Here is a 12,037-nt window from a genome sequence, read left to right on the forward strand (position 1 = left end):
CTTATCCTGTGACAAAGGACAAACAAATATTATACTTGATAAGCCTTACGCTGATCACCTGCAGGGTCAGAAAGAAAACTTCCCTCTACCCTGAAAAGGCACAGTATTAAATTAGTGTTTACATTTATTTAAAAACCGCTCTTACAGCGCTGCTGGTAGGGTTTGGAAGGACTGAAAACTGCAACTTCTTACTCAACATATCTGTTCAGCAGAACCAGATTCGGTCACCCTTATGCATATGGAGTAGCACTGCCCCAACTCTGGATCCCCATTTCCAGGATGCTTCTCAGGGAAAGGATAGCAGGATCCGATCCTCTACTTGATATTTGTATTACAAAAGTGCTGCAAAGCCAGTGATCAGGACTGGGGCTCCATTGTACTAGACACTGTAAATGTACAGAAGAGAATCTCCACAGCAATGAGTTTACAATTCAAATCTAAGACCCCACTAAACAAATGGGTATAGCATACATACATGCATGCATACAGAAAGGAGTGCAATTGGATGGGTGGGGTAACAGTTATACAAATACTGTTTGCAAACATAGAATAGAACTTCAGGGTTGGAAAGGACCTCAGGAGGTCATCTAGTCCAACCTCCTGCTCAAAGCAGGACCAATCCCCAGACAGATTTTTGCCTCAGATCCCTAAACAACCCTGGGTTTATTAGGCCAGTGCTCAAACCACTGAGCTATCCCTCCTAGCCAGTCTATGTAGTGATATTAAGATGCACAACATGGGATAGCCATGCCAGTATCCAGAAAAGATGACTAACCATCCCTGGCCAGAATGACATTTGGGCAGGGTGGATAAAAATTAATTGGATTTTTCTTTTAATTTAAATTAGATTTTTGATAAAATGCTTTTTGAGGAAAAACCTCTCTTAATTAAAACTCAAGTATCAGAGGGGTAGCCGTGTTAGTCTGGATCTACAAAAGCAGTAAAGAATCCTGTGGCACCTTATAGACTAACAGACGTTTTGGAGCATGAGCTTTTGTGGGTGAATACATGCATCCGACGAAGTGGGTATTCACCCACAAAAGCTCACGCTCCAAAACGTCTGTTGGTCTATAAGGTGCCATAAGATTCTTTGCTGCTTTTAATTAAAACTTTAGCTCAAAGATATCTCATCGTGGAATAGAGATTATAAATTCTAAATCTATAGTAGGAGACAATATATTCATGTAATGTTTAAGAAAGTTTTGTAAATGAGTTCCAATAGTTCATGGATTAGGGACCCAATCATATGGTGTTCCAAGGGCTTCTGTATAGATTATTTAGGTTAATCTTTCTATCTACCCACTGGGGCTCAGTCTAGAAGATACCAAAGATTATTAGTTTTACAGTTCTCAAACTGTGGATTTGTGTCTCCAGATGTAACATGTTTGTTAACAGTAAAAATGTTTTTAAATAAACAAATAAATAGAGGTGAGAAACAACAACCAACCCCACTGTCCCCCTGCAAATTTGTGAACACAGAGTCAATCCCTTACCTCTCTCTAAAAGTGCAAAGTTTCAAAAAGTTCAATGAATAGAAGATTGGTGGGGGCGGAATGAATCTGGACAAGGAGAAGAAGTCTGGAGATAAGTGTGCGAAGGGAGGGACAGGCGGTAGAAACAAAAGCTAAATTGTTTGAGCAGCATATTCCAGAAGTCTTGAGGTCTGAGTAGCCTTCACTGATTTGAGATCTACCACACCATTCTCTCACTAGAAGGGAAAACCTATAATGGCTGCAGGCCATAAAAGAGACCCAGTTTGGGAATATTTTAATGAAGTTCCTCTACCTGTGGATAAGACAGGCATGTGTGCAAAATGCAAAAACAGTGCAACAAAGAAAAAAAAAGGTCTGGTTGCCCGAATGAAAGGGTTCCTTCTCATGAGGAAGCTGCATTGAAGATGATGCAAGGAACATGTCTTAACATGCAGGATCTTCAGGTTGGTAAACTTTTTCACACACACACACACACGCGCACACACACACACACACACACACACACACACACACACACACGTTGTTACTCTATGGTACTATCATTTTAGATGCAGTTGTGGTAAAAAATAAATAGCTGAAATAAGCAGATCTTCCTTTTACAATTTCACCTTTAAAGTAGTACTGAGTGTCAGTATTACTCATTGCATTCACTAGGGGTACGTCTATACTACCCGATGGATCAGCGGGTAATGTTCAATGTATCGGGGATTGATTTATCATGTCTTGTCTGGACACAATAAATCGATCCCCAAATAGACACCCGTACTGCATCTTGGCAGGAGTAAGCATAGTCGATGGGGGAGCCGTGGCGGTCGACTCGCGGCCGTGAGGATGGCCAGGTAAGTCGAACTAAGATACTTTGACTTCAGCTACACCAATAACGTAGCTGAAGTTGCGTATCTTAGTTTGAACCGCCACCACCCCAGCGTAGCCCAGGCCTAAGTGAGCAGTATGGTAATAATAATAATTAAATAACTGCATTGACTTATTTTGTTAAGGAGAATCCATCCTCAACATACAGAATTCTGAAGACTATCCATCTTCAAGTTCACCATCATTTTCTATGGTTTCAGAACTATCTGCCAATGATAGTGTTTCAGTCACATAGCCACAGCATATCACCTGTAGCAAAAATAAAAAAATAAATCTCCATCATCCAGAAAAAGCCATGGATAAGTTTGTGATAAGAACCAGCAGATTACAAAAAAAAAAAAAAAGGTAACTGATGAAAAAATTGCCTAGTTTGTTTATGCAACAAACTTTCCTTTCTGTATTGAGAACCCACACTTCATTAACATGGTTCAGTCATTAAGACCAAGATACAGTCCACCCAACAGAGCAGATGTTGCAGGCAAATTGCTGGATAAAGTTTATGAAAGAGAATGAGCAGTGTGCAAAAGGTCTAGAGGGTGAAATTGTTAACCTAAGTCTAGATGTTTGGAGCAAATGTCCACAATGATCCTGTTGTATGTGCTTATGTGACAACAGAAGAAGAATGGAATGTCTTCCTTACAGAAACAAATGATACATCAGGAAATTCACACACAGCAGAATACTTACATGAAGTAGCAGTAAAAGCTATAACAAACTGGAAAAAACCTCAAATGTCTAGTATGCAGCTTGGTCACAGACAATGCTGCAAATGTATCCAAAGACGAGAAGAAGAAACTGACGAGTGCCTGTCTAAAAGTCTAAACCACCATGGAACACGGGGGATGGAGGCGCATGCTTGCAGACTAGGCCTAAGGGGTCTGTGAAAGGTTGTCGTTAGCATAGAACAGTGGTATTCGACCTGTGGTCCACAGATCCTTGGAGGTCTGCAGACTAGGTCTAAGATTTCCAAAGGGGTCTGCATCTCCATTTGAAACTTTTTTTTAAGAGGTTCTCAAGTGAAAAAAGTTTGAAAACCACTGGTCTAGACACTTATCTTTGTATCTATAAAGAATGCACAAGTTTCATCTGTGGCCTGCAGCATGATAGGCTGTGCAGGTAGCTATGGAACAGTTTTCCATTGGAATATGCCAATTAAATTGAAATGTTTCACAGGAACATTTTGTAAAAATCTGTGGGAAGTCATAACACTTCCTTTCTAGGAGATAGAAAATTAAAGTTGAAATGAAATGTTTCAACTATATTTAGAAAAATAGAACAAATCAACACATTTCAACTTTATCAAAAACCATTTTCAGAATACTGTGTTTAATGAAAACTCCTGTGATTGACTTTTTATCCAGAGCTTTGAGGGGCTTGGTGGGGGAGGGGGGTGAGAACAACAACAAAAGTTTCAAAATCTTGGACTTCCCTGTGGGATGAAAATTCTGAATAGTTCTATTATAAACTGTGTCAAACTGTGTGAAGCTGTTTGGGATAAAAATTTTCCATGTTAAGTCTCTGCCTCTAGCTACTTTTTTGAGGGGGTGGGGGTGGGGCGCGCACACAGGGGTGCAGTTTCAGCAAAAACCTTTCAGCCAATTCTGAAAATGAGATTGGGGGAAAAATAACTTTCGCCCATGTTATTACCTAATCATTTAATTGACAAATCTCTAGCACCTTTATGCTTTGGACAAGGCTTGTGAAAAAGCTGTTGTGTGTAGGAACCTTGCCTCATTTGTTGCAGAATTGGCAGATGAATAGTGAATGAGGGAGGGGACTGCAGGAAGAGAAAGGATGCTTCCCAAGGTGTGTGCACCACATTTCATTAAGGTGTGCACCCAGGGAATTTTTTTTTTAAAGAAGGCGATCATCATAAAGGTTGGGGTGCAGGACGGAGTGCAAGGTGTGGGAGGGGGTGCGATGTGCAAGAAGGGACTCAGGGCAAGGGATTGGGGCAGAGGAGGGGTGTGGGGCGCATGGGAGGCTCAGGACAGGGGGTTGGGGTGCAGAGTGCAGGAGAGGGCTCAGGGCAGGGAGTTGGGGTGCATGGAGGTGCAGGGTGCAGCAGGGGGCTCAGGGCAGGGGGTTGTGGTGTGAGGTGCAGGGTGCAGCAGGGGGCTCAGGGCAGGAGGTTGTGGTGTGAGGTGCAGGCAGGGAGCTTAGGGCAGGGAGTTGGGTGCAGGAGGGGTGTGAGGTGCAGGCAGGGGGCTCAGGGCAGGGGGTTAGGGTGCAGGAGGGGTGCAGGGTGTGACGGGGGCTCAGGACAGGGGGTTGGGATGCAGGAGGGGCACGGGGTGCAGGCAGGGGGATCAGGGCAGAGAGTTGGGGGGCAGGGTGCAGGAGGGGTTCGGGCTCTGGCCCAGTGCCACTTACCTGTGGCGGCACGCTCCCTGCCTGCCCTGGCCCCATGCTGCTCACCACGTCTCTGTGCAGCCCTGGGGGGGTGGGGTGCACAGGGATCTGCGTGCTGCCCTTGCCATGCTTCCAGATACCTTTCCTGAAGCTGCCATTGTCTGTGGTTTCCCGTTCCCGGCCAATGGGAGCTGAAGGGGGCAGTGTCTGGAGCAATGCACAGAGCCCTCTGCTCCTCCCCACCCGGGCCCCAGGGACGTAGTGCCATGCCAGCCGCTTCCGAGAGTGGTGCGGGGCCTGCGGCACCACAGGAGGCAAATCCCACAGGCTAGATCCAAAGCCCTGAGGGGCCGGATCCAGCCCACAGGCATTAGGGTGTGCCTGGGCACATCCGGCATACCCCATGCACACGCCTATGATGCGTTCATGGTTAAGGTAACTGAACGTTGTCCTGAAGAACTGGATTCTATCCCTGTCTCTACAACAGGAGTTCTTGTGTGATGCTGGCCAAGTCATAAATCAGGATTTTCAGGTGGCCACTAATTGTGTTACATGTGTTCTGGGTGCCCAACCTGAGACACCCAATGTCTGATTTGCAGAAGTACTGAGTGCTCACAGCTGCAACTGAAGTCAAAGGGAGCTGCACTTAGTATTATGTAAATAGCACTTCTTATGTTCAAAGTATTCTGAAAAATCAAGTTCTAGGCATCTCAAATTGGACACTCAAAATTAGTTTAAGCTTTTGACATTAGTGTGTCTGCATCACCTCCCCATCTGTAAAATCAAGATAATAGCAGTCCCTTCTCTCACAGTGGTGTTGTGAAGAATAACGTTTGAAGAACTGAAATACAAGAACCATAGAAACAACACACCCATAAGGAAATTAATTCTGAAATCAAGTGCAGCATTTGGATAGTAAGTAATGCAGGAGACCACTCTCAGGATATGACCAGAGGGAAATTCAGAGTTTCCATCCCACAGGAAATTCCCATATTTGTTTGCAGAATGTTAAGGGAATAACAAAGCTTTAAAATATTTGCAGTTCATCTTTTGATGTGCCAGATTGTAGTCTCCCAGCTCTGTGGATGGCAAGGAGGACCCAATAAGTTCTTATTCATAGTGGCAAGTAGCTGCACAAGGATCTCATCTACAGTTTCTTCATGTCTAAAAAAAAAAAAAGAAATTACCATTGTGCTCAAATGTCCCCACACTATTGTAGGCCATGTGTCCTAAGTCAAAGACTGGCTGAATTGTTAGCCAAATCTTGGTCATACTAGCGAACCCAAACTAACCTCTGTTCAGTAACCAAAAAAATTGACAGTGCTCCCAGTTGAATGCCTCTGACAGTAGATGACCCAAAAAAGTTACCAGTCTTTCAGCTGAAAGACTGGTATCTGATCAGGCATCTCCATAGTCCATGGAAACATCTAAAGTGGAAGAAATAATTCCAGAAAGTTCTACATTATCGACTTTAGAGAGGGATTTTTAGGATAGGGAAAAGCTTTCAAAACAAAAAAAAAGTTTGGCTTAAAACCTAATTCATTTGCCCGTCACATGGTTTTTTATAGGTTTTTCTTGTCACTTTAACTAGATTGCCAAAGATATTTATGCTCAAATAAGTGTTCTCCCTTACAGCCCATCTTCCTCCGATTAGAGCAGCACAGACACAGCTCTATTATTTCAACTTCACCACAGGACTAATCATTTCTAGGACAAAAGATTGATTTCCATGAGCGAGAAATTGTGACTGCACTGCATGATCAAACTGAAGGAATAAAGAAACTGGGTTGTGAAGCAGAGAAAGTCCTCCCCCCACCCCCTTGCACAGAGCTGCAACAGTGGCAGAGAGAACAAAAGAGGGTTATGTAAAACTTTTACGAAGCATTATGTCGCTAATTCAGTACAAAGAGACTTCCAAGTCCTTTGCTGTACTTACACATCTTTGCGTACACCTACTGCAGAAATCAAATCCACTTGCGCAGGGGAAGGGGGTGGGGAGAAGAGAGAGATGATGGGTGACTGATCTGTGTTCTGTGTACCCGAACTCACAGCTCAATGGATGCTTATTGGTCCCTTGATCAGCAATATTCCCTACTTCCTCTGTAGTTGTCAGCAATCATCCCATCCTCCATCCACTTATGGGCCAGATTCAGATAGTATACTCAGCCGAGCATGGGTATTTCAATGGATTACTCATGGAGTAATGTACTATTTAACATAAGCATGCCAGAATCCATCCTTAGAGGAAATAGGGTTCCTGCCCCCATCTCAAAATAACCAGTTTGTGATTCACTTACCTTTGCATCTGCCTCGATGCACCACACTCAGACTTGAGTCCCTGCATTTGGCTCTCTGGTAGTCACACATTGACTCATACGTCCGGCCATCTGAAGCGCAGAGGGGTTTGTATTGGGACCTGGAGCAGTGGAGGTTACATTGTGGGTCTCTGTCACGGTCGCTTATTAAAAACTGAAGGAGGTGAAAAAAGTGGGGGAGGAGGGAGACAAAAATATTTGATTTTTTAAGTCAGCACAGACACTTTTTGAAGACCGCAGAGATAAATGCAATTTAAATTGTTGACCTCCATCTAGATTTTCACCAGAAGAGCGATCTGATTTAAAAATGTATTTTGTTTTGAAAGGAACCACCATTCACCAATTTTCTTTGAACAATACCACCACTCAGTGTGCAGCCTCTGAAAGAGTGGGTATAAAGGCACAAAGCCAACAACAAACCCAACATAGAAAATGCTGTACTGAATGGGTCTGTGATCAGTCTAGGCAGTATCCTGTTGCTAACAGTGGCCAACACCACATGCTGCACCCAAAGATGTAACAAACATTGCAGGAGGCAAAGGTGGGCTAATCTGTGTAGATATTGGTTTAATACCTAAAACAGAAATCATAGAATTATAGAAAAAGTAGGGCTGGAAGGGACCTCAAGAGGTCATCAAGTCCACTCCCCTGCACTGAGACAGGACCGGGTATTCCTAGACCATCCCTGACAGCTGTTTAACCTGTCCTTAACCTCCAATTGCGGGGATTCCACAACCTCCCTTGAAGCCTACTTTAGTGCTTAACTATCCTTATCATTAGCAAGTTTTTCCCAATTTCTAACCCAAGTCTCCCTTGAGGCAGATTAAACCAATTACTTCTTGTCCTACTTTCAGTGGACACTGAGAACAATTGATCACAGACCTCTTTAACAGACCTTAACATTTGAAGATCATTTTATATCCCTTCCAAAAACATTTTAAAATATGCATATATTATAACTCTGGTTGTTCCTGTACATCTATGTGCATAGCCATACCTCCTGAAACCTTGTTAAATGCTCAGCCTCAGTGACATCCTATGGTGGAGGTAATTGTCACCTCCAGGTTCCACACACTAATATGTTCTGTGAAAAAGTATCTCCTTTTTATCAGTTCTGAAGTGGTCATTTTTAAATTTCATTGATTATCCACTTGTTCTTGTGCCACAAGATAAAACAGAAGTCCCCCCTCTACCATGTGTTATTTTATGTAATTCTATCATGTCCCCTCTTATTCTTTCTAAAGATAAACAATCCCAATCTTTTCATATGAGATTTTTTTTGAGGTCCCTAATTATTCTCACTGTCCTGCTTTGAAACCCCTAATTCTGCAATATCCTTTCAGATATGGCAACCAGTATTGCACATCAGGAAGGCTACACCATTGATTTGCAAAATGGCATTATATTTTCCATATTTTTTCTTCATCACAAAACCAGGATTTGCTTTTTCAATCACAGCTGCGCAATGAACAGAGGTGTTTATTAACCTGTCCACAATGATACCAAGGTCCTTTTCCTGAATTGATGTGAACCAAGAAACCTTGATTGCCAGTCCCCTATTATAACCACTAGATTAGTTTCAGCAGGTTCTGTTTTTCTAATAGCCCCTTTTACTTTTCCAGTTCTCTCTTGGCTCCTCTTACATACACCCTTGTTTATTGGTAGATATTGTCAATTTCTACATAAAAATCAGAGCAACTATTTGCAACAAAATTTCAGTGGAGCTCCTGTAATGAGTCTTATAAGGACCAAGCAGGGATAGCTCTCTATCCCTCTCCCAAAATATACTTAACTTCAACCTTCCTTCTCAAAACCCCTTTCCTCTGCTGCCAACTCTCAAGCCTGGGAATCGAAGTCCCTTTCTCAAGCGCTAGTATCCCAGCCTGCTGCCAAAGCACTTATGAGCTCAGCAGTCCAGAGCTGGCTGGCAAATGGGCACTGACTGACACTCTCCTTGCATATACAAAGGCACAGCTCTTCAAGTGCACTGATAGCTGGATACTGTACAGGGAAATGTGAGTCATCACCATAATCACCTTGGAGTTACAATTGTCTACAAAGCTGTCTGACTGTTTTATGCTTTGAGGTTAAAGCTACTGGGGAGAGGAGGGGGACCATTGCCCAACATTCTAGTTTGGATTGGTTTTTACCACTCCAAAAAAAGAGATGCTTCTCTGAAGTTTCATTTTAAATTACGTCTATCGTTCAATAATCTGTAAAGGGATCAAGAAGGCTAATATCACAAACCTATCAAATTCATTCTGTATGCTGGTGAATCTTTGGGTACAAGTGAATGATTAGAAATCTCATTTAAACAGCTGATAAAAGTGGGCTCTGCACTGGATTTAATTTGGATAGTGCAAGCCAATTTTATTCTAAATGCTCACTTGCCTGGGATTTGAGGAGTGGTAAAAGTACAGGAGTCCTTGAAGTTTGTTAATTCCTTTCCTGCATTACTCATCACAATTGGGAATTTCTGATCTTTTTATTATTTTTAAATGTTGATCCTGGTCTTCATAACAACATAATAGGATTGGACCCAATTTCTGTCTATTTGTCAGTGTATAATAGGTTAGTTAGTTTAAATTTCTCTAATTACTGTTAGTCTATTTGTACTCACTGAAGTGCTAAACATTTTTCCAGTGACAATCCAGTCAGGTATGCTGAGGTCCAGAGACAAAGCCATAGATGGGAGAAACTGAGGCCCTCTACCAGTTTGTGATAGCAGAGGCAGTTAAGGCTGCTGTGGGTTTTCCAGCAGCCCAAATGTACACATTTTAAGAAGGAGTTTTAAGATTGCAGGGTACATCTACAATTAGTACAACAAAGGTAATAAAAACATTCATTTGGAAACAGAAGCCATTCCTAGCAGGGGAAACAAAAGGTTTCTCACACAATCCATTCTGATGGCTTGGGCTGTTGGCCTAAAGTTACATTATTGCAAATTCTTCATGTTACACACTGAGCCCTAGATACCAAAAGATCCAGGAGGCACCCTAAAATGGAGTCAGTGTCTACCACCACACAGTATTGCTTCCAAGTTACAGAAACTCAGCCTGCAACCTGAAAGTTTACTGAAACAAAACTGTCAGTGAACTCTAATGAGCCAATTTACAAAATCAAAAGCCTTTTCAACATTGGTTGTTTGGATTACAGTAGTACCTGTATGGCATACAAGGTGGTTTCCTTACACCTAAAATGCCAATCCTGCCAAAAAGAGTTTGCAGTCTAAGAAGTTACACAAGCTGGTGCTTGTTTTATTGAAAAGTAGATTATGTTGAAAAAAGTCTGCATTAAATTCCGCAAGGATATACAATTCTGTATAAAGCCTGTCTAAATCAGGGCTGGGAAGTCGTCTAATTTAATAATCCAACAGCATGGCCAAAAGGGCTAGATGGCTTGGAGATGTTGCTAAAGGGCTGTGGAATCTTTTACTTGTAGAATACAAGTTCCAATCTAGCCCAGATCATGGATAGAGAACTAGAAGTGATTTCCTTCAGACAGATCTGTTAGCTTACAAGAAAACAGATGGTTCTCAAATCTCAGTCTAGTTGGTGGTTCTCAGTCCAGTTTTGAGCTGTGGGGTGAACACCTCTCAGCAGCCTTTGCCACAGACAATAGCGATGGAAAGACCATTTGTTGGTATTTAGTGAACCCATCACTTTAGTCTGTATATGCTAGATCTACAAGTCCACCTTACTATACATGCAGTGCAGGACTGGTCCTTATGGTACACGTGCTAATGCTTTGCCCCATTTCAAATTTGAACATCATTATTGTCTTCCTTGTTGGTAGTCTCTACAGAAAAGCCAAGGGGGGAATATGCCATGGATGCAGAGCTACATTTCTGGCCATTTAAGTTTGTGTGAGGCACAGTACAAAAGCACATAAGAGGCATCCCTCCCCCCTCAAATGTTTACAATTTGCAAATCAGAATCTCACAATATGTGAGGGGAACCTTGTGAAAGCATTTATGTACCAGAACCTTAACCTCTCCAGTCTGCAAATGCATTTACACAGGTGCTCACTCAATCACTTCCCAAACTAGTTTCAGCTTCTTCAGACTTGAAAGAGAGAGAGAGATAAAAGGTCAGAATAGAGCTACATTTGCCAGCAAAGCTATCTGCTTTTTTTCCCCACACCTCGACACCACTGCTGACAACCAAACACCGATTAAAGGGTTTTTAATGACCGAAGGAAAGCAGACTCCCTGCAGCTGCATAGCAGCTGGAACCACTTGTGTTATTTAGCAGAGAAAGGTCTGACCCCACAAGTGAAAATGAGTTTAGTGGTCACTTGTTCTAGTCCCCACCGTAAGCACACCAAACAATTTAGCCTGGCTTTTCCTGAAATGGTAGGCTCTACTGAAGCAGCTGCCCTGAAACAGGAATAGCAAGTTTGGATTGAGGAACACTAACTTTGTGGAAGTAGTCACAAGGAAGGGAAGAGGCAGGATGTGCCAGTTCTGGATTAAGGTATATTGGCAGAACTACATTTCAGGAAAGAGGTGCAGAAGATCCAGAATGTGACAAGTTGGCAGAACTTTGTGGGGACACAGACTGAAAAAGATGGAGACGTGAGATGTGATGAGGTCAGAAGTAAGGTGCCTTGGTAGAATTGAGTAAATGTTGCCCCTACTAACAGCAGGGATTGCTGCATAATAAGACAGGGGAACTTGTGGAAAGAAGCCTGCACACAGCACGGCTCAAGCAAGCGTTACATGCCCGACTGTCATGGGCATTAAGCTTCAAAGTTGGGGCAGGGATGGGGGCAGGTGTAGTTATTTATTATTTTATTTAAAAGAAGGGTGCACATTCCTCAGTCACTGCTCAAAGAGGAGAGGTTTTTGAGCTTTTTTTTTTTTTTTTAAATCCAAAAATTGGGATTTGCCTTATCCATATACATGGGCTTCTCTTACGGACTGTGGAAACCTTGTGTTCTGGGCTTTAAAAAAGCCCCTAGTTTTGTGCTACCACTAAAACATGGACAGTCATGAACACATAT

The 12,037-nt window shown here is 42.6% G+C and overlaps 1 protein-coding gene across 5 annotated transcripts in view; it reads right to left on the reverse strand.

Annotated features, from left to right (window-relative positions):
* Window positions 1-12,037, reverse strand: part of SMOC1 (SPARC related modular calcium binding 1) — a 193,685-nt gene that overhangs the window by 116,278 nt on the left and 65,370 nt on the right. For all 5 annotated transcript variants that reach the window (XM_030559690.1, XM_030559689.1, XM_030559687.1 and 2 more), the window contains exon 2: window positions 7,016-7,187. In XM_030559690.1, coding sequence (XP_030415550.1) covers window positions 7,016-7,187 — 172 coding nt within the window. The remainder of the gene's footprint in view (window positions 1-7,015; window positions 7,188-12,037) is intronic.

The sequence above is a fragment of the Gopherus evgoodei genome, chromosome 4, assembly GCF_007399415.2.
Source record: "Gopherus evgoodei ecotype Sinaloan lineage chromosome 4, rGopEvg1_v1.p, whole genome shotgun sequence".
NCBI lineage: Eukaryota > Metazoa > Chordata > Testudines > Testudinidae > Gopherus > Gopherus evgoodei.